This window comes from Somniosus microcephalus, chromosome 1, assembly GCF_052327205.1.
Source record: "Somniosus microcephalus isolate GS21.2 chromosome 1, FLI_Smic_1.0, whole genome shotgun sequence".
NCBI lineage: Eukaryota > Metazoa > Chordata > Chondrichthyes > Squaliformes > Somniosidae > Somniosus > Somniosus microcephalus.
Window position 1 is genome coordinate 357,685,529 of NC_140987.1, and position 23,745 is coordinate 357,709,273.

The 23,745-nt window shown below is 46.8% G+C and overlaps 1 protein-coding gene across 2 annotated transcripts in view; it reads right to left on the minus strand.

Moving 5' to 3' along the window:
- The window catches only part of LOC147124993 (uncharacterized), a 72,082-nt gene that overhangs the window by 22,928 nt on the left and 25,409 nt on the right, over positions 1–23,745 (minus strand). Inside the window, exons 4-5 of one of the 2 annotated variants that reach the window (XM_085995800.1) lie at positions 7,185–7,360; positions 2,225–2,406 (exon numbers count right to left, since the gene is read on the minus strand). In XM_085995800.1, coding sequence (XP_085851926.1) covers positions 2,225–2,406; positions 7,185–7,360 — 358 coding nt within the window. Of the gene's footprint in view, positions 1–2,224; positions 2,407–7,184; positions 7,364–23,745 lie in introns of both variants that reach the window. The other variant, XM_085995791.1, reaches the window with a different exon arrangement.

Here is a 23,745-nt window from a genome sequence, read left to right on the forward strand (position 1 = left end):
TCTTTCCCAAGCATGCAATCTCACAATTTGATGTAGTCCAGAAGAGAAAATTTGAAATCTTTTAATTAATGTTAATTACTGTTTTTTAAAGTTAGGTCACAGAGACCTTCCCACATTCACAGGTGACCCTGATGTGGTTAACTGTCTACATCTCTGTGTCTCCCATGCAAAACAAGGAAAAATTCCCCACAAAAATTTAAAAACCAGTTGTACAAACATTAATATTTGATAGGAACAAACATGATACTACTTTTATTGCTCTTCAGTTATGAACGCAACCTCAGCCTTGTGATGAAGACAGTCATGCCCCATTTCCCCCCAAAATTCTCTCTCTGCTCTTTCAAAGAGCCAAGACAGACCGAATGGAGGGGAGATGAGTCAATGAAACTAATATGATAAATAAACATGAGAAACAACAAAAGGAACAAACAGCAAAATGACACAGAGAAAGAAATGGAACATAAAAATCCCAAGAAGAAAACTGTAGTCAGCAACAAAAGTAACAACTGAGGAAAGCAGAGACTGAGATGAGACATAAAACAAGAGTAAATTATAAATGTTTATTTGATAATCTAGTTGGAAAAAAAATATGAAGACACTTGTTTTGTACACTTTCCTTGGTGCGATCCACATGTACTTATACACAGGAAACACACTGCAGTTAGAGTGGAGAACACATTTATTATCTAAATGGCAATAGATTGGGAAAAGTGGAAGTGCAACGAGACCTGGGCGTCCTTGTGCACCAGTCGCTGAAAGTAAGCATGCAGGTGCAGCAGGCGGTTAAGAAGGCAAATGGTATGTTGGCCTTCGTAGCGAGAGGGTTTGAGTACAGGAACAAGGATGTCTTGCTGCAGTTGTGCAGGGCCTTGGTGAGACCACACCTTGAGTATTGTGTGCAGTTTTGGTCGCCTTATCTGAGGAAGGATGTTCTTGCCATGGAAGGAGTGCAGCAAAGATTCACCAGACTGATACCTGGGATGGCAGGAATGACGTATGAGGAGAGATTGGGTCGATTGGGCTTGTACTCGCTGGAGTTTAGAAGAATGAGAGGGGATCTCATCGAAACTTATAAAATTCTAACAGGACTAGATAGACTAGATGCTGGAAGGATGTTCCCGATGGTCGGGGAGTCCAGAACCAGGGGTCACTGTCTAAGGACAAGGGGTAAGCCATTTAGGACAGAGATGAGGAGGAATTTCTTTACCCAGAGAGTGGTGAACCTGTGGAATTCTCTGCCAAAGGAGGCAGTAGAGGCCAATTCATTAAATATATTCAAGAAGGAGTTGGATATATTTCTTAAGGCTAAAGGGATCAAGGGATATGGAGAGAAGGTAGGAACAGGGTACTGAGTTTGGATGATCAGCCATGATCTCATTGAATAGCGGAACAGGCTCAAGGGGCCGAATGGTCTACTCCTGCTCCTATCTTCTATGTTTCTATGTTAAATAGCCTGATCAGGATGCAGGAGCACCTTGATTGAGATTGTATGAGGCCACTATGTATCCAGGTTTCCTAAATAGAGTGATTGGTCAGGTGTAATGAGGCCACCAGGCAGTTCCTCAGCCCGAGAGCCAAGTTGAACAATACACATTTTCTATCCCTCTTATCAATATCTTTTGTTGGGAAGCATACTGAACATTGAAGATTAGCAGTGCATAATCCTGAATTACCCAATTGCTACCAGATAGGCTCACACTCACCCAGCAATGTCTTGGAAGTGGCATGAATATTGTGATTAAAGGTGTTATTTTGCTAAATATAATTTAGGAACATGGGAACAGGAGTAGGTCATTCAGACCCCCCGAGCCTGTTACAGCATTCAACTAGATTATGGCTGATCCGTATCTTAACTTCATGTATCTGTGGGCAATGCACAGTTGGTAAAAGGTGACTTCATACATGTGTAGTACAGTTCAGGTGCTGGGATAGCATTTTTCTATGGGGTAAGCTTAATTCCTACCACAGCAAAGGAGCCGGCATCTTAAAGTGGACTTGGTGCCAATTTGGTCCTAAATATGAGTGCGGAATGGGCTGTTTCAATGATGGCCAGGCTCCTATTCTGTTTTGTGGCACTGCAGTTGGTTAGAGTATATATGCACCTGGTATGTCTATCATATATATATCCCCAAAACAATATTACACTGTCAATAGTATCAATAGAAATATTATAAAAAATAAAATGAATCTTGCCAGAATAGCATGAATAATTATTCATAATTACCGCATATTGTTTGTCGGCTTCATCGAGTAAAATAACAATATAAATTAATGACGGATTAATATCGTTCACTGTCTTTAGTTTATCAGTATTCCCTTGCTTGTGTGGAGTCAGAGGCATGTCAAGAGTAACTTCAATCGTCTGTTTATTGCTGCTCACATTGATAATCGGGGGACCCAAGATGGCTGCATGAAATTTAAACAAAAAAGCATTAATAAAGTATCAGGGAGATGAAAGGATCTGAAAAGAGGTGGAACTCTTTAGTGTAGTATAGTGTCACCGTCTTTGGGTTTTTATGCTAGATATTTTCTCGACTTCAGTGTCATTAGTCACTCCTGTAAGGGGACCTTGCATCCCTTACAATCAAGAATGCACCTTTCTCGGTCCAATATCTAGCTAAACAATAGCATGACCCTGGGATCCTAACATAGAGCCCTTACTGCACATACCAGCTACCATAACGTATTGCATACTATCATGTGTATTCTCCTCCCCTTATGGATGGCAATTTTATTATTGTGTACATTATCACATTGCAGTGTTTGGTAACTATTTATCCCATTTGACGTATGTCAATATCTAGTGTATTAAAATAGGTATGGTGGCTAAAAAAGTTCCACTCAGTTTGTTCAGTAAAATCTAATGCTCCACCCCAAATTGGCATTTTTCCCCTTGTTTCTCAATGTCATTGTTAATGCCGAGAAGGATAGCTGCACCCATGAAATGCTTTCATCCTGCAGTATCTGTGGCATACCTTCACAATGACTAACCCTCCCTGCATACACTTCTTTAAAAAAAAGTGAAGAGTGATGAGTTCCGCATGTTTTCATCTCTGAGCAGGAAGCATACAGTACTGCACTGAGAGTATAATGAAAAGATGGGTCTTTCAATTCTGAAGCAAAAAAAGTAAAAACTCTTAAACAAATGCCTGCACAAAGCAATCAAATCACTGGTGTCATTACTAGGTATTAGTAATCTCTCCGAAATTACAAATGATCATCTTTTCTAATGCCAAAGAAACAACTTCCATCTACAGTTTATGGGACTGATATTCCTTGTTTATGTGTCAATTCTAAAAACTGCGCTAAAAGTACAGGAATTTTCTCATCCCTCTCCCACCGCCACCCGCCCTACAGGCAATTCTGCTACTGAAAGTTAGCATTTCCATTTAGAATGTGTTGGCCCCTGCTTTGGCCACAGTTGCCAACGTTGAGGAGATGTTAGGAGTGATATTTATAAGCAGTAAGAGTAACATTTAAACATATGGGCTCCAAAAATCTACGGCCCTTCCAGCAGGCGCCTGCCATGAGTTTGGAATGGCCGCAGGCTCGACTGGGTGCGCTTCGCCAGGTCCCAGCCTTCAGCCACAGCTCCCAGGATGCCCTTGTGGGGACGGAGCCTTTGCTTGCTGCTACAAAACTCAAGAACACAAGGGTAGGGACTCCCTAAGTCAGGGGGGTTGTTCCCATGTCCCAGCTCTCACTCTGCTCCCTGTGTTGCATCGGCACAGCTATACCTGGTGTACATAGCTGAACCTGGTGTAAGTGAGGCCCAGCTGGGAGGCCTGGGCTGCCAAAGAGAAGGACGCTGAAAATGTTGGAGGCATTTGAAGCTCTCCCCTTTGTAAGGGATGCCGCAGGGTCAGGCAGATTACTCTTCCGGCAGCTGCATTCAACGCTGTGCGTAGAAGGAATGGGTGAATAGGTCAGTCTCCCAGTTGGAGAATGAGACATAAATGTTTTGGAACAAAACAAGGTAGACATTGACTGCTCCACCTTACTTCACTCAATGTGTATACAACATAGCCACATGGTTGTATGGGCAAAACATCGGTTAAGTTAATCTCTGGAGTTCAGGCACCTGGTGGGTGGGGACAACAAAAATAGAGAAATGTCTGTTTGTGCTCAAACGCCAGGAAATAAACAGGATCCTGCAAGTCTGTTCAGTTGGAACTACATGATTTTGCATTCTTTAAACCAAGCCAAGATTCTGCCTTCTCAGTTGCACGTAAAAGATCCCACGGCACTATTTGAAGAGGTTCTCCGCAGTGTCCTGGCCAACATTTATTTCGCCACCATAAACCAGTGGGCCTAGTCATGGCCAGTCTTAAAAATTGCATTATTATCGGGTTTATTTTGTTGACTTCTTTCTGTTCACCCTAGTTCAGCACCTATGGATGTCAAAAGGTCACCACTGTCTCATTGACTTTTGGACGAAGTAAAGTTACTTGTTATCACATTAACCTTATGTTAAGTATATCTATTGTGTAGTTCATTCCCAGATTACAGCATAAAATGCAGAGGTTGACAGTGAAATCCAGCTATACTGTCAAATGATGCCAATAACGTGTAAAGTAGTAAGACACCAAATGGGCCAAAACACAAAATAAACTCCGTAAGGAATCACAATAGCAAAATACTACGGATGCTGGAAATCTGAAATAACAACAGAAAATGCTGGAAACACTCAGCAGGTCAGGCAGCATCCATGGAGAGTGAAAAACAGAGTTAACGTTTCAGGTCTGTGACCCTTTGTCAGAACTGGAAACAGTTAGAGATGTAACAGGTTTTAAGCAGGTGCAGAGGCAGGGAAAGGGGGAGGGGAGGAAAGAACGAAAGGGACGGTCTGTGATAGGGTGGAAGGCAGGAGTGGTTAAATGTTGCAAATGGGGATGGCAGAATCATCAACAACTGCCGCCTGAAAAAATAGGGGCAGAGGTTATATTCTGAAATTGTTGAACTCAATGTTGGGTCCAGAAGGCTGTAAAGTGCCTAATAGAAAGAGGAGGTGCTGTTCCTCGAGCTTACGTCATCTTTCTATTAGGCAAGTTAGAATAACAAATTTGAGAAACAATTATAGAATCAAAGCAGTAAAATGTAGCCAAACCAGAATTTCAGGAAGATCACTTCCTTACGAAGATAAAAGTTTGATGAGTGGGCACAGACCTGTAAGCACATTAATGTGGTGTTTACCATCTCATCTCAGCCAGTGATTAAAAGTAACTATTAAACTAATTCCATCCCTAAAGATGCACCTATCCTTTCACATTAAATGTTGTCCGCACCTGAGGAATGTTCCTGTAATTGCAGGGGCACTACTGTTGCATTAGAAACTTTCCTGCCGTGTATCTCAGTACTTCACTGTTTCTAATGCTGCTCTTGACTGACTGCTGGGAGATGCATGGCAACGGTCCAAAGGAAAATTCAATTTCAAACTTGCCTCCTCCTGCTGGGAGCCACCAGGCCTCCAATCAGCACGTCCTCGCACAGTTTGGACACAGGACTCAACATACTGGGGAAGTAAACATGTTGCCCCTCCATTCCACGGCTCCTACCACCGATGCTCTAATATGGGGTGACACCCCAGCACCTTTAGTATTATTTTTATTATGGTAGTATTTTTAAAAAGAAAAATTTCAGCAACATGTGTGATAGGTGATGCAACATGCTCTACTCCATTAACTATCCTAGTAACTTATCTTCTAATGAATTTGAGACACAACAGAAGGGGAGCACTAACATGTTAATCGGCCTTTCTCTTTCAGGGCCTGACTGACTTGCTGCGCATTTCTAACAGTTTCTGTTTTTCTTTTATTTACACCATTCGTGAGTTTTCTTTTTAACCTCCCTTAAAACTTCTCTAAGCTCTGGAATTTCCTCCCCAAATCGCTCCGCCTCTCCACCTCTCTCTCCTCCTTTGAGACTCGGCTTAAAACCTACCTCTTTGACCAAACGTTTGGTCACCTATTCGAATGTCTCCTGCTTTGGCTCAGTGTCAATTTTTGTCTGATTCCACTCCTGTGAAGCACCTTGGGACATTTTGCTACGTTAAAGGCGCTATATAAATGCAAGCTGTTGTTTTGATCAGCACCTCATTGCTTTGACCATCTAGCGCCAGCCCCAGCAATAATAACATTCCAGCTGTACTAAAGATCATCTGTGCCTCGACAGTCCATCGAAAGTAAGTTCTAATAGTCAGCCAGCTTACTGTCTATAAATCCCTACAGGGATTCATGTATAAATCTAACTAGAAACCTACAGCAAATTAAGGTTAGACCACATGAAAATAGGAGAGAAAAGTGTTTGATCAGAGCACCTCTAGGCTGTTTAATCTGGCACACTTCCAGCACCAGTGATCAATTATAATGATTACTTTTTTTCCTTGAAACTGATTGCTTCCTGAGTCCAAATTAACAGAATTTGATTTGCTTCTATGTCACCAAACTTGCTCAAATCTGTTGCTCGATGAGTACAGCCGAGTGTTTGCTTATCAGAAAAGAGGACAGTAAGTATCTCAGGTTGTTGGTCTGGTGCTGAATCACGTGTCTGCCAGTACATGCCTGCCTGAACCACAAGCTTCCAAAGTAGAAGGAAGTCTCGTTAAGAAGTAGAGACTGTGCCAGGAGCCTCAAATATAATGAACTCAGGATGCAGCCTCTGGCAGAGAAGAACGACGGTACATTTGGAATACAATGCGATTGGAGTGTGTTATCAGGCTGTAGCACCTTCACAGGCTATCAATCAGGTCATAGTATTTAAAACTGAAGCTCCATTGGCTTGCCTAGTTGTTCTGATCATGAAAAACTAAGGGGGCAATTTTAACCGAGCCTACCTTTTCCACCCTGCCCGATTTTACTCTCCATTGAACTACCCTGCTCTTCTTCGAGTACCACCGTGCGATCTTTTACATCCACCTGAGAAGGGCCTCGGTTAAATGTCTGATCTGAAAAACAGCACCCGACTTGCAGCACTCCCTCAGTACTGCATTGAGGTGTCAGCCTAGATTATGTGCCCACGTCTCTGGAATGGGACTTGAATCCAAAACCATCTGACTCAGTCAAGGGTGCTACCATTGAGTCACAGCTAACACTGCTTAGATTTATGTGCAAACAAGAAGTGGTTGTATTAGTCTTTGCTGGTGCTAAATTACCACAGAGTTTAAAACAAAAGAGTAAGGCACTCACTGTCTTGGTTTGGCTGAAGCTGATTCGATTCTACCCACTTGGATTCGGATGTGTTGGTGACACTTTTAACCCGTACCCAGTAAATATCGTAAGGATCCTTAAACCTCTGTGATAGGTCACACAACAGAGTCGTAATATTGACGCACTTTTTCACTGGAGTGAATTCCGCCTTAGTACTGCTTTAAACAAAAGAAACACAACAAAATCAATCGCTGTGGCACACTATATCATCAAATCCACTTGAGGCTTTCATGGGCTGCATCAACCAAGGCTTAACGGAACTTAGTGGCACATAGCAGAAAATGAAACCATTTTCTTTTAAATAAAATTAGGGAAAAGGTTAAGTAGATGTAAGGTTGTCAGACTGATTGTATATAACAGCCAACCTTACAAATGTCATTAGAACCTCAAAACTCAGCACAGACCTAGAAATTGCTGTTTGAGACATTTAACAAAAACCTGTTGCTCTCCTGTGATGTCACACATGTAGAATCAAGACCACAAGCAGTCTGCAGGTCAAGTGAGATTAGACAGCAGGTCTCATTGGACCAGAGCATGCAGACATTATTCAGTCCCCATTTTAAAGTCATACATTCTGTCCTTATTTATATAATAAATTGATTTTATGTAATTGTTAAATAGCAGAACTAATGGACATTTGGGAAGCAGAGAAGTAGAATTGATTGGTGCAAAAGAGTTTCTCTGCAGTGCAGGACAAGGAGCTGGGAGTTGCAAAATTGAGATGCTACAGCACTACCATTGGTGGGAGGGTGTAATTACAGTGTGACAAGTTTACATGGGCAGTTCCCATTATAAATATGGACATAGGAATTTAGAATGGGAGAAGCTGACATGAAATGTGTACAGAGCAGTAATTAGTAGTCATTTTGGACTGGAAACTGGAAACCCCGAAAATGTGAGGACAAAGTAAAAATCAAGACTCAAAGAAAAACTGGGAGAGGTACTTAAAAGAAAGGAAGAAGAAGAACTTGCATCTATAGAGCATCTTTCACAACCTCAGGCTGTCCCAAAGTAATTTACAGCCAATGATACCACAGATATCTTTGCCTATGCCTGTGGAACTCCTCCCCATTCTCCAGCTCTCAGAGGGCAAGAGGAATTTCCAAAGGAATGTCTAGACAGTGGTCAGGATTTTAAAAAAACAATAGTTTGCATTTATATAGCACCTATAATTTAAAAATAAAAGGTCCAGGAAGCTTCACAAATCAAAATAGATAGGGAAATGAAAGCTGAGCCATGAAGGGATAGATTAATAGGAGTGACCAAAAGCCTGGTGAAAAAAAAAGGTTTGTTAAGAAGGAGCAAGAAGTGGAGAGGTTAGAGAGACTGGGGCCAGGGCAGCTGGAAACTCTGCCACCAAAGGTGCAATAAAGAAAGGGATTGTGAACAAAAGGACCAAAGGATGTAGGGAACGATAAGGCTGGAGGAGACTGCAGGGGTTTGACAATAAGGATAAATGAGGATAATATATTTCTGCAGGGTTCACCCAATTCCCTACCATAACTTTGACAGAAGATTGGCGGAATCCCTGGAAAATCAGTGCAAATAGCCGTTTTTAGCTATTTATACCATTTCGCCAGCGATTGCAGCAATATTATGCTGAAGTTACAGTGGGAGATCGGAGAACCCCTACGGAAATTCCAAGCAAAAGTGTTTACAATTAATGGGGCAGAAATTCCTCCCCAAACGCGTGAGTACGGAAGGGGTACTCACACATCTGGCCGGAGGAAATGCCGGTTTTCAGCATGCACAGCGCATGCGCTGAAAACCGGCATTTCCTCTCCTCTCACCCAAGAGCTGAAGAGGCTAGTGCGTGCGCTGTAGGGGGCAGCGCGTGCGTCTTGGATTTCCTCTGTTTTGGGGGATTTGCGCATGTCTAAAGGCCTCTGGTCTTTACGCTTGTAAAAAGCACACGTAAGTATTTATTTTTTACAGGTAAGTGGTGTTTTAGTGCAATTTAGAATTTTTTTTTCCCACAGGTTTATTATTTTAAAGAATCTACAATAAGGCCAGTTTAGTTTTAGACCCTTTTTATTAAAAATTTATTTTTTTCAAAAAAAGAAAATTATTGTTTACATTATTTTTTTTTAAACTTATTTATACTTAATTTAATGATTGGGATGTTTTTTTAAATGTTATTTAAAGTTTAAGTAGTGTTTTGGGGTGCAGCACTTCTCATGAGTTTGACAGTTCTTACTCTCAAACTTATGAATGAAGTTTCCCCTCCCCTGATTGGCTGAACAGTGCTCACCTGATCCCAGCCGGCACATCGCACTAACTACACTGCTGGGTCAGGTTAGCACAGCGCGCCGACATCAGAACCTGGCCACTGAAAGGAAATCCACTGCGGGCCAGGTTTCAGATGTCGGCGCGCAGGGTGAGTGCACATCGGGGGCTTGCACGCGCGGCAAGCCCCCGACACCAAGTTCTGGGCCATTATGTTGATAGACAGGGAGCCAATGTAGGTCAGCAAGGACCAGGGATGGCGAGCGAGCAGGATTTAGTACAGGACAGGATACGGATGCTGCATTTTGGACACGTTGGAGTTTATGGGCAATGGAGAATGGGAGAAAGAAAAGGCTTGCATTTATATAGCGCCTTTCACAACCACCAGATGTCTCAAAGCACTTTTACAGCCAATGAAGTACATTTGGAGTGTAGTCACTGTTGTAATGTGGGAAACGCGGCAGCCAATTTGTGCTCAGCAATGTCCCACAAACAGCAATGTGATAATGACCAGATAATCTGTTTTTGTTATGTTGGTTGAGGGATAAATATTGGCCAGGACACCGGAGATAACTCCCCTGCTGCTCTTTGAAATAGTGTCATGGGATCTTTTACGTCCACCTGAGCGAGCAGACGGGGCCTCGGTTTAACATCTCATCCAAAAGACGGCACCTCCGACAGTGCAGCACTCCCTCAGCACTGCACTGGAGTGTCAACGTAGCTTTATGTGCTCAAGTTCCTGGTGTGGGACTTGAAGCCACAACCTTCTGACTCAGAGGTGAGTGTGCTGCCAACTGAGCCACAGCTGACACATCTGGGAGGCCAAAAAAGAGAGCGTTGGAATAATGGGCGAAGCACCATTAGGTAATCTTTAAAGGAACTCACTAATAAGTGTTTGGAAAACCTTGTTTTTGTTGGGGGGGGGGGGGGGAAAGAGACATGAGTTACTGTCATCAAGTTATTAGCTATAGGTACCTGATGATGGATGTTGACACCATTTATTCAATGGCTGTTTGTAAATAATCAAAAACTTTTGCCAAACACTCTTTCATGAGGACTGCTCATGCTACCTTTGAAGGTGGCAGGTCCAAAGATATGCGGGTTTAGGTTGATTGGCTATGATAAATTGACCCTTAGTGTTAGGGGGATTAAATACGTGGGGTTACGGAGATAGGGTGGGATATGTGTTGGTGTAGGGGTTACGGGGATCGGGTGGGATATGTGTCGGTGCAGGCTCGATGGGCTGAAATGGCCTCTATCTGCACTGTGGGGTTTCTGTGATTCTGTGACAAGTTGATCAGGCTGTTAAAAAAGCATATGGGATCCTTGGCTTTATAAGTAGCAGCATAGAGTACAAAAGCAAGGAGGTTATGCTAAACCTTTATAAATCACTGGTTAGGCCTTGGCTGGCGTATTGTATCCAATTCTGGGCACCACACTTTAGGAAGGATGTCAAGGCCTTTGGAGGGTGTGCAGAGGAGATTTAGTAGAATGGCACCAGGGATGAGGGACTTCAGTTATGTGGCGAGACTGGAGAATCTGGGGTTGTTCTCCTTAGAACAGAGACAGTTAAGGGAAGATTTAATAGAGGTGTTCAAAATTATGAAAACACAGATTTAAAATAATTGGCAAAGGAACTAGGAGAATTGTATACGCAGCAAGTTGTTATGATCTGGAATGCACTGCCTGAAAGGGTGGTGGAAGCAGATTCAATATATACTTGGAAAGGAAAACTTTGCAGGGCTATGGGGAAAGAGCAGAGGTGTGGAACTAATTGGTAGCTCTACCAAAGAACTGGCACAGGCACGATGGGCCGAATGTTCTCCTTCTGTGCTGCACGATACTATGCTCCTTTTATGTATACTCAATATTACACACATATAATACTGAATAACATTGGGCAACTTGTGAAAATCACTAATACACTAAATAGGAGCTCACTGCGTTTGAGGAGCTCGACATATTGTTTGTGGACCTTGCTCATTTTACTTCCATCCCCTCTTTGGAACATGCAAGCTGTCAGTGGAAAACATTACCCTTATTTTCCCATCTGAAGCTTGATTTGCATTTACATTTGCATAAATGTAGGATAGGGAAAAAAAATGCAAACCAATTGCTGCCATGTGTTCAGTACAGTCTGGTTTATACAGGTGCGCAGTGATGCCATTGCACACAATTGGAGTGAGCCAGCAGAACATTTGGGATGGTGAAGCCCAACCTCCATTTCCACCAGTTCTGAATATTAAATGAGGCTCGCGCCCTTGAGCAGCATGAGCTTACGGCTCCCTCAGTGATGCCCGGTGAAAATAAAATGGGCAGTGTGCAATGTTGCCTCTAATTTTTTTTGCACTGAGCGGGCCGCGAACTCCTTGAATGCAACCTTTTCATTCGTGAGCAAATTTTAAAACAACAACAACTTTTACAACAAAAACAGCAACAGCAACCACTTAAAAGCATATATACAGTAATGCCATATTGCCACTCCGCCATCTCAAATCATGAGACTATCAGACAAGGTTCTATACAAGTTTGGCATAACTTCTCTGCTTTTGAATTCAATTCCTCTAGAAATGAGCCCCCATGCTTTATTTGCACTTTTTTATGGCTTTTTTTAACCTGCGTTGCTACTTTTAATGATTTGTGCATCTATACCCCTAGATCCCTTTGCACCTCTACCCCATTTAGACTGTTTTCCAAGGAGTAGGTCACCTCCTTAATCCTTCTACCAAAATGCACCGCCTCACACTTATCTATATTGAAATTCATTTGTCCTTTACATGCCCATTCTGCAAGTTTGTTTATGGTAGAATTAATTAAATGCTTTTAGTTCGTCATGTACAAACTCTATTTAATAAAAAAATTCTTGTCAGAAATGACTGGGATATAAAAGAACTGCATAATAATGCATTAACACTTCAGAAACATCACATGGTTATGCATCGACAAACAATCCAAAAGCCCAAGGTGAGCTGAAAGAGGCATATCTATTCGTGCAATTTATATTAATTTTAAAGTTTTCAACGTATTAGCCCATCCCTCATGTCACTATAGCAGTGGCTGCACAAGCAGCAGGAGCAGCGGCTTTCCTATGGTGCTGACGTGCTGTACGTCCACATAAGTAATTAGAATATTAATCACAATGCAACCAAACAACCAACAAATATAAAGTGCTATAGTTCTTTAGTTCATAGTATTAAAAAGAATTGAACAAAAACGGGTATCCGTATTTCCAACTTCAATCACTTCCATTAATAAATGTTGTCTTCTTGATCCAGCACACCCCCCCCCCCACGTAACATGTCAGAAATGCAGCAGTTATTCACAAGTGTAGAAAAACACATACATAATTTGTGTCACTGAATTAAAAACAAAAAGCAGAAAAAGCTATGATAACAGAAATAAACATTCATCTTTCCACCTGGACAGGAGAACCAATCAGACTGACTTGGAAATGTTTACTAATATGTTGACGTAAAGATGTTAATTTACGAATTTTGCTTCTAATGTTTTTCTCTCAAACATTCTCCACAATATTAATCCCTGCTCCTTTCATGAAGAGTTGAATTATTTTAGGTACTTCCCAATTAAATAGTGGGAAGCAAACTTCATTATACACTCAATTTTTAATCTCCTATTTCAATCATTTTACCAAATCAAAATTGTACATTATCAGTTTAATCAAAGTATTTTCTGTCTTTCTCAATAAACAAATAGTAGTTTCTTCTAAAGTAGCTTCCTGCAATTTTTATACATCATTACATAACTTGTGTTTCTATTAGCACTCCACTAAATGTTTAAGAGGAAATCAATATTTACATTATTCTTGGGACTTGTTAGGACTATAGAATGACAGACAAAATAAAATGGTTTGTGTTTTTCCCCTTTTTTGGTTCTCTTCCTAAATGTCTTAATATTTTTTTTAAGTCAGTAACAAGTAATATGTAACTCCTACAAATCCTCCTGTAAGATTCGCAATTTTCAGCAAAAATCACGCAAGAAAACTGGATAAAATAAGGCTGTTTATTGACCAAAGTAAGCTTGCACAGAAAAACCTTTGATAAAAGGGCATACAAAATGGCCGCCAGGCCTCGTGATCAGTTTCTGAACCAGTTTATTTCTGTTACTGCAAGCTAGACAGGCTTGTGGATTGAAGACAGTAAACCCGCGAAAGCCAGTATCTGGGAACCGAAACTCAGAGCAACAGCATACATATTCAATGGATTATAAGTACAGGATGGGGCCCATCAAGATATGGGCGGACAATGTAAAAACACTTATACCCATTTATTGTACAAAGGAAAAACCGTTTAGCAGCCATCAAGGAAAATGTCCGGACCGATCAATATGCGAACCGAGCCGCGGTGACAATGCAAAGGACATTAACAGACATTATCGGCCAGGAAGGCCAGTTTAAGTTATCACCGGCTTCGTTACAAGACAAAGCGCCCCTGCAGAGATTTCTGCCCGCCAGAATTAATAAAAAGACAGGACTATGATTTGGCGGGAGATAAGACTGTCCCAAAAGAGTATAACTATGGATTGAAAGTCCATCTAAGTCGCTTCGGACTTCGGGTTACTTGAACAACTTCACTTGACTGGACGGCGGCTGCTTCTTCTTCTTGGACGACTTCAACTTCAGCAGATGCAGAATCGATGAAAACGTTTTCGTCTTTTTAAAGACGGACGGTTTCGGTAAAAGGACAACGTGGTCGGTGTTCAGCCAAACAAGGCTCGGCCACGACGAGAAAACGACGAGGGTGGCCCGGGTACTGGGGTCGGGAGATCATCGATGACCCAGGCCGACGGAGAAGAAACCCTCTGGAGGACTGGCGATCTAGGCCACAAGATTCTCCCATGTGCATAACCTGCATCTAGGTCTACTCCACGAACAAAAATCCACGACAGGCCTAGTGGATCTCAACCTTAACGAGCGCTCATCGAGGCTGGGTCAACCCCACCGCCTCGAGGGAGGAGAGAATATCGACTGCGCCAGAAGCTTCCAATCCACGTGACGACGGGAAGCGGTGCCAAAAAGGCTGCGAACCCCTTTTCGCGATTTCGAGAGTGGTGAGCATAATCCCAAGTTCCCCAGGTTGAAACTTAGTTTAGGTATAGGGGAGGGAGTTAAGGGAAATCGTAATGTGTTCCCCATTTCCATAGAGTCAAGTTCATAAATTTGTGCATGATTGTAGTTACTTTAATCTGTGCCTATGACATGTATTTTGTAATGCTTCAAACTGTTTAAAAATAAAAGTATCCATTTTGTGCTATTCAGCCTGGTCTATTGAGTCCTTTTCTCTGCACTACTGTTCTCTGCAACTAAGTCCAAGGTCTAGAACCGTAGGGGGAGTGGGTCGAACCACTCAAGGGTAATTCTTGCACGAAGCCTGGCAGGGGGCCAGAACGGGCAAGAGAGCAGGAAAAAAAACCCTACAGAAATGGCGACCGCGGCAGGACCTTGGCAGCAGGAAAGTAGTGTGTTAGATCAAGATCTGAATAAACAAAATGTGATGGATGAAAGAATAGCAGATTATGTTTTCGGAAAAGTCAACCTCACAAAACAATGGATATCTGATCTATTAAGGGATAGGCGCCCGCTAGACGCAGCCATCAAGTGGACAGCGGGTAGAGAGCATAAGAAATCTGTAGAAAAGGCGGTTTGGCTGATGTGCTACAAGAAGCAAGTCCAGCTTTTGGACCAGGTAGTTGCAGCACAGACAGTCCAGATCAACGGCTTGTTTAAAGACGTAGAGGAAAAGGTTGCGGGAGGTCAAAAACTGATTGAATCGCTTGACGCGCTGAATCAGGAACGCCGCTCTGTAATTCGCTGCCACGAAACCCGGGTAGAGTATTTAAAATGTCAGGTCATTGAAGCCAAGGCCTGCGAAGGTAGAATGAGAGAAAAGTGTTTCCGTCTAGCTAAGCAGATAGAGGCCCAAGAGGAAAAACTTCTGGGAGCCAGGGCAGCATATAAGATGGCCATGGAGGATAGATCTGAGAGCACCGACCACAGCGCTTGCCGCCGGGAGCTAGAGGACCTGAGAACGGCCCTAGCGAAGGCAAACGGGTTGGTGTGTCTCATAAATCCACCGGCGAGCCAGCTATTGCTAGCCAAGGAATCCAAAAGACCGATCCCACAAGAGGCAGTTGGGGTACCAACTCCCGAACCCTCTGCGCCTCCTGCTTACGAGGAGTCTTGGACTCCGGGACAGGAGACGGAGACGGTAGAGGAAGAGAGCCCTGAGGTAGCGCAACCCCAGATAGTAGAGTCAGGGCCGGCGCCGATGTGTCCAACGAGACACCGGAGGCTCAGTCCAAATGAAGAAAATGGCGATGACGGACCCCTTGAGAGTCAGATCATAATGCCTCATAGCGCACGACAGCTAAGAGAGATGATAAGTCACATCCCAAAACTCTCCGAGTCAGGAGATCCCTCCGTGCATTTCAGGGACGTGGAGCAGACCGCAGCAGTCAATGACTGCGACGGGGTTGAACAGTCTAAAATGCTGCTGTTCTCCCTGGACAGTTCGCTCCTCCAGTGTCTCCCTGACGAGAGCAAGAGAGGGCACAGGGACTATGAGTTGCTACGGGATGAGATTCTGGAGATCATGGGAGAGGGGGACGGAACTCCGTTCCTCCGTTTAGAAAAGACAGTGCAGTTAGAGGGAGAACCCCCACGGGTTTTCGCCGACAGGTTGTGGCCAGTGTATCGGCGCAGCTGCCCGGGCGGGCCGGCCCGGGCCGGGCTGGATGGCGAACAAAGGGCTCACTGGCTTCGGTGCCTGGTAGCAGGTTGCCTGCCAGTAGTGAAGGAACAGGCCAAAGCATGGTTTGACCCCACCAACGCCCGCTCCACGGAGGAAGTAGTACTAGATCAGCTCACGATCAGTTATAGAAACAACAAGGGCAAGAAAACGCCTGTTGTGAAAGGAAAGGTGCATGAGGTGAGACCCGCAGCCTCTGCTAAAAGGGAATGGCGTCAGTAGGGAAATCGCCCTCCTCAAGCCAATAGCAGTTGTTACGGGTGTGGGAAGGAGGGTCATTGGCGCAAGGACTGTAGGAATCCTTGGAAGGATAAGAGGGAGAGAGCGTTCGCCGCAGCCCAAGATCAAGCCCAAGCCCGAGTTGCCAACGGCCCGAGAGTTTACCCAACACCAGCACAACCACAAGGGCAGGCCGCTGCCCCAACACCAGTCCAGAACCCAACCGTAGCCTCTGCCCCGAATAAAGGGGGTGGTGCGGTTGTGGACCCCGCTGCGATCGAGTCAGTCTTGGAGACTATGCGGTCTCTGATGACTTGGCAGGGGAAGGTAGCGGTTGCTAACAGCCCTATCGCCCCCGAGGCCCCAGCCGAAACACCTAAATGACTGACGCCCGCACAGCCCGTCTACTTGTGTCCGCTCCGCTATGACGCTTGGAGAAGACCTGTGGTGGAGATGGAGGTGGAGAAACAAAGGGGTAGCTACCTGTTGGATACGGGAGCTTCGTGTACCGTGATCCACACGGACAAACCTTTTGCCTCACCTCTGTCCGCCCAGGCTCCATATTTAGTAGCGGGTTTCACAGGTAGAGAACAGGCTGGCGCGTACTCCCTCCCACTCTCCATTCAGTTGGGAGCGCTCCACACCACATGGACGTGCATCCTATTGAAGTGGAATGAGGGGGGGGGAAAAGGCATCCTCGGGGCTGATTTCTTGGTGGAACACGGGATCCTCGTGGACCTGAGAAATCACTGTCTCTGGGGAGCCGAGGGCGGTTTAGGTAAGGTAGTCGTAATCCCGGGGAAGGAAGAAAAGGGGGCCCTGTGCACTATGAAGCCGTCAGGAGGTTACGATCTCGAGCTCATGGTAGCGAGCGTCCCAACGGACTTGCAGGCGAGTGTGTCAGAAAATCTGACCGCGTTCGCCACCCACAAGCACGATTGTGGGAGAGTCACTGGGTTCGAAGTCAGCGTAGACGGGGACCCCATGATCCGACCCCAAAAGCAGTATAATTTCCCCAAGGAGGCAGAACCCGACATGGAGACAGCAATATCTTCATTGGTGCAGCAGGGCGTGTTGAGAACGATAGCCACCCACGTGAACTCCCCATTATGGCCGGTAAAGAAACCGGACAATTCGTGGAGAGCCACGGTGGACTAGAGTCCTCAATAGTAATATCCCAGCCTGCGCGCCCACGGTAGCAGCAGTTGCAGACTTAATAGGGAGTATTCCAGCATCGGCGACCACATTCACGGTGCTGGACATCTCGAACGGTTTTTGGTCCATTCCGCTGCGGCGGGAGGACCAGTACAAGTTTGCCTTTACTTTCAAAGGGCAACAGTACACTTGGAACTGCTTACCACAGGGTTTTCACAACAGCCCCAGCATTTTCCATCAGTGCATGGCGGGGAGTTTGAAAGAGTTTAGCCAGCCCAACCAGATAGTGCAGTATGTGGACGACTTACTCCTGTTCACAGACACAAGGGAAGAACACGGCCCACTATTAGCCGAATTGTTGGAACTGTTAGAAAGGAAGGGTTTCAAAGTAAACCCAAAGAAAGCCCAGATCGGCCAGCAGGAAGTCAAATTCCTGGGTCTGGCCATCCGCGCTGGGGAAAGAGCCATAGATAAGGCCAGACGGGAATCTATACAAGATCTGCCGATTCCCAACACAGTAACGGGTGTAAGGTCCTTTTTGGGATTGACCGGGTACTGCAGAGATTTCATCGAGGACGATGCTGCCACAGCGGCCCCGCTACTTCGACTCTTACACAAGGGAGTCGAGTGGTCTTGGGACAAGGGGTGCCAGGCAGCGTTCGAGAAGTTGAAAAGAGATCTGCAGACCGCGCCAGCCCTAGGGGCCATAGATGGGGGAGAGGAGTTCTTTCTGGAGGTAGCCGCTAGTGGGGACAGCCTGAGCGCAGTGCTGCTCCAAGAGCGGCACGGCAAGCTAAGACCAGTAGTTTATTCCTCCAGGGTGCTCACGGATGTGGAGAGGAGTTTCTCCAATTGCGAACGGCATCTCCTGGCCACGCATTGGGCTGTGAACAGATCAGTGATCTTCACAGGGACCTCTCCCATTACGCTCCTCACCCATCACACCCCCACGAAGATGCTTCTGGATGGGAGGATTAAGGATGGGACCGTAAGCAGCGCTCGGATTGCGCGCTGGACCCTCCTCCTTTCCCAGATGGATCTAAAAGTTAAAGGCCTCTGCGCGCCAAGGCTCGCAGCCAATATGGCATATCCCGGGACAGCCCATCAATGTTCCGTAGAAGGGGTATGGGAAGTTAACATAGGTTTACGGGCCGGGATACATCCCACAGGCCGCGAGATCTACGTAGACGGTTCTAGCACTGTAGCTGACGGCAAGCGACTCACAGGGTGTGGAGTTTATGACCCTGCGGCAAACATTGCCCTGGCAATTAAGCTCCCCAGCACTATGAGCGCGCAGCAGGCTGAACTGTCCGCGGTGGCGTACGTGGTTACCCACCCCGAGATTTTCCCAACCCCATACACGATTTGCTCAGACAGCATGTTCACGTGCAATTCGTGTACAGAGTACCTCGCCATCTGGTCCCGACGCGGGTACACCTCCGCGGACGGGCGGCCTTTAACAGTTAAGCCCTTGCTGGAGAAGATCCTAGCAGCTGTGGGGGAGAAAGGAGAGGTGTTCATCCATAAGGTGAAGGCTCACTCCACCACAGAACCCCGCAGTCAGGGCAACCAGCAGGCGGATGCGCTAGCCAGGGAGGGTGCCCGCAACGGCATTCTCTGGGACCCATACGAACCCGGACCCGTGGCGGCGATCCAAGGCAGGGAGGGAATTCCCGGGAACACAGGGGTGACACCGCCCCCAGACCTAAAGACCGTCCAAACCCTGGATCCCGCCCTAAAAGCAGTCCTAAAAGCCATCACAGAGGGCAAACAGGTAGAAGGTCCGTACAGTACGGCAGCCCTCACAGTCAAAGAAGGTATGCTGTTCCGAGAGGAGCAGTGGGTTGTGCCGCAGCAGCACCGAAGGGAATTCCTGCAATTGGCCCACGAGGGTCCAGGAGCGGGACACCCCGGACCTGAGGTCACCTGGCAACGGGTGGAGCAGGCGGGATGGTGGCCGGGACTTCGGGACGATGTCCGCGAGTTCTGCGCAAGCTGTCTTGTGTATGCTGCTAACAACCCAGACCCCCACAAAAGGAAGGTGCCCATGGGGCACATCAGGAGGGTAGAGGGACCATGGCAGTCGATTCAGGTCGACTACATAGGGCCCCTGCCCGCCGCCCAGGGAGGCTATAAGTACTGCCTTGTCCTGGTAGATGTGTTCACCAAATGGGTAGAAGCCTTCCCGTGCAGAACCGCTACGGCACTGGGTACTGCTAAGATCTTGATTCGGGAAGTGTTCTCACGGTGGGGACTCCCCCGTTTTGTAGAGTCCGACCAGGGGAGTCAGTTCACCGGTCAAGTAATGCAGAACGCCCTCATGCTCTTGGGCATTGAGGGAAAGTGGCACGTAGCATACAATCCCCAGTCATCCGGGATTGTTGAGCGTATGAATCGGACCCTCAAGGAAAAGCTGAGGAAAGAGACAATGGGCTCGCCCCAGAAATGGGCGGAGGTCCTGCCTTTAGTCCTCATGGGGATCCGAGCCAGCCAGTCCAAAAGCACTGGGTATTCCCCGCACGAGTTAATGACTGGAAGGACCATGCGAACACCCACCCATGTGCTAGCCCCGGTGCTCACTGAGGGCCAGCTCCGAGAGGTGAAACGGGACAAATTCGCCCAAACCCTCTTGGAGCGCCTGAGACAGGTTTATGGGCAGGCGGCTGGGAACATGGGAAGACAGCACCAGGGAAATAAACTGTTGTTGGAACCTCGGAAACAACGAGTGGGTAGTCGGAGACCAGGTCATGGTCCGAAACTACGCCAGGGTAGGGAGTTTTGAACCACTGTACATGGGGCCATACAGCATTGTAGACAAGGCCAGCCCCATGGTTTATGCAGTGAAGACGCCCCGACGTACCAAATGGTTTCACATCAACCAGTGTAAACTGTTTAAACCGGGTGCACAAGGGCCACCAAAGGGGACCAGGTCTGAGAACAAAGATCCTCAGCCTGTAACAGAGTCACAGACCACACAGGCTGGAGCAGTAGCCTGCGTAAAGGGAGAGGCCATCCCATTGGAGTGGGAGGTCTCATCTTTTGAATGGGATTTAGGCAGGGGAGAGCCCGAACAGCTCAACCTCGCTTTAGACCCAATCACGGAGGAGGAAGAGTCAGAGGACGGCAGTCCCGCCCTCGACTCAAGCTTGGGGGAGGTAGGGAGTGGGGGCGGAGACTCGTTACCTGTAGGGACAGGTGAGGTGGAGTCAGAAGCCACAGATCCCGACCCCGGGGGGGCGGAGCCTGAGGGAGGGGAGCTGGAGCCGGCAGCTGTGGAGGAACCACAGGCTGTAACGGTAACAGTCCCAACCCCTGGTCCATCGGCCCCGGGAGCCCAACCCAAAGCAGCCCCTCGTAGGTCGGCTCGAGCGCCCCAGCCCAGAAAATTTTGGCCAGATTCTCCCCATCCTTCCCAACCACGGTTTAAAGCAGCCCCAGGAAGACATGATCCCCGTTCAGCAGCGACCGGCTGCGGGGGATCAAAGCCAAAGATCAATGCAGCCCCACCGCAGGGTGTGGCACACGACAGACCTCACAGGGATTCGGAAAGCCGCCCCACGGAGGGCGGCGCTGTACATAAGATAAGTTAGGAAATTATGGCGATAGTTTAAGGAATGTAAAGTATATGGTGTTAAGAGTACAATTTTGAGGTCTGCCCGGTATGTGTGTTGGTTAGGGAGCGGGGTCCAGGAACCCGCGCGTCCAATTAATTTAGGCCAGCACCTATCGGGAGCCCGGCTACATCATTTTGTTGGTTACAGAAACCTGGGATATGATGGAAAGGATTTTCATCGCATTCATGGCGCTCGGGTGCGGGTGGGCCTACCGAGGCCGCACCAAGGACGTCATCATTTTCGGGTGCTCCGGGGACACGGCCCCCATCGCAACGGATGGGACGGGGGAGCGAGAGGTAGAGGAAACCGCCACCTACTTCCACCAAGGGAGATGGCCAGGTTGGTTGGGAACAAATTCCACGGAATATTCCAGCAATTTCGGTTTTGCCTACCAAGAGACTTCATTAACGTGCCCTCGAGTGAGGATCCTAGCGCCCAGAGTCAGCGTTACCGTGGGAAAGAGGATTTGTCTGGTGTGCAATGGGAACGTACCACCAAGGCGATGGTGGTGGCTACGAAAGCTGGGAAAGGACATGAGAAACTCTACGGTCGAGTGGGAACGACTGGGTAATAATACCCATCGGACTATTACGGGAACTCACGGACAATTACGTGTGTGTTGGGACAAATGGTGGGAACCAGATGAGGGAATATATGTCTGTATGTGGGGTTCGAGACACGTCTGCCCCAAGGGCGTGTCCATCTTCTTCCAGAGGCAGTGGCAGGATGAAGGGAAGGGGATGAGATGGGATGTTAGCACTCGAGCGTGCGGAGCCCCATACTCCCCTATTCCGGTGAACGCCACTGAACTCATCACCCGCCCACGCAAGCCCCTGCCCACGCTTCCGGTAGCACTAGCCCAGAAAGGAGGGTGCCCAACCACCACCAAGGGACCCGGGAACGGTTTAGTATTGGTACCCACCGGTCAGGTGCTGTACCAAGGGGCACACTACGCGGTGGCCTCAGTGATTTTAAATCTCACTGGGGTAAGATTGCCGGAGTGGTGTCCCAAAGAAACGGAACAATTATACCAGGTCCTGTTAACCCGTATGTTTAGACAATTTTACGAATTTGACTTTGCCGACATCGACAGAGACAAATTATACACCACACCGCCAGAAGTTTTGGATCGAGTCGGGAGGCAAAGAAGGGGTACTGTAAATGACATATTCACTGCTTTTAATACCGGGACATCTGTTGTCAACGCTCTAGATAACGTGGAGCTGCAGACACAGATCAACGGTTTAAAAGCCCAGTTAAGGAACATATTGACAGACGAAAACAAGGTAGTGGGTTCTGAGTTGCATGAGGACCAGGCCATGACACTACACTTTAAGGACATAATTGCTGAGCTGGAGAAACACGCGAGAACGGTAAATGCACTCATTGAGGATCGGAATGCGTCCGATCAAGCTGCGCAAAACGAGGCCTGTGTGCTGTACGGGGCGTGGTTATTGGGCGAGGGCCGCAGTAATCTTGAGGATTTAAAACAGGGTTTGGTCCCGTCCTGGATCAGCAACAAGCACTTGCAAGCGCTCCACCCTTTTGAGAATGCATTAAGCCCGTGCCAGCTCAGGCTAGCCGCAGAAGCATACCCAGTTCCAGTGGACTGCGGACATTCGAATCACACCATCATGGGAATAGTAGTAAGAATGCCGGTGCTGGGTCCCGCAGCAAAGCCCGCCCCGGTATACAGAGTAGAGAACATTGGAGTCATTCAGGGGGGCGCACACATTCGTTACGCAGTGGTCCCGCCTTACGTCATCAGATGGGAGCGTACGATGACAGGCACCGACCTCTCGGGGTGTCGGAGCCGGGGGAGCACACATCATCCTGTGTCCCCAGCACTTGAATGCCTTTTTGAAACCACAGTGCGGGTTCAGAACTGCTAGCGCGAAGCCGGTGAATTGCACCATGGAGGCAATGGCAGAGGACCATGTGCCCCCACAGGTGGCATATATCGGGGGTGGGACATACTGCGTCACCACTGCAGCGCCTCAGTACCGATACGGACAACACGAGTGGTGTTCGGTCGGTGATAGCAGTTTCTGTTTCAAACCCAGGGCCGAGGTTCAAGTGGCACAACAACGAATTGTTCCCATTCCTGCACCCTCCACCGTACACATCACTATCAAAGAGAATTTCACAGACTTACAACGATTTGTCGCGCATTTTGGTTATGTCATTCCCCCTCTTCCCGAACACCTCACCAAGATTTTAAAAGCCGTTATAATTTCACAAACATTTCTACACACTGGAGCAGAAGACTTTAGAGATAGGAAAAGACATATTGGACATAACCATCCCACCATGGTGGGACTTGTTCACCAACATAGAAATCCCAGCCTGGATTAGAATAGCATCCCATATCCTAGTAGTATGTCAGGTTTTAATTGTGATATTTTTGCTCTTCGTGCATTGTAAGAGAGGCAAACGCCTCCAGAGGCACGAGAACGCGGGCGAATGGAAAGAACGCTATGTGCGAATGGGGGAAGAAGACACCCCACTTTAAGCTGCTAGTAGAAGATTAAGAGTCCATCCATTTTAAGATTTTTTTGGTTT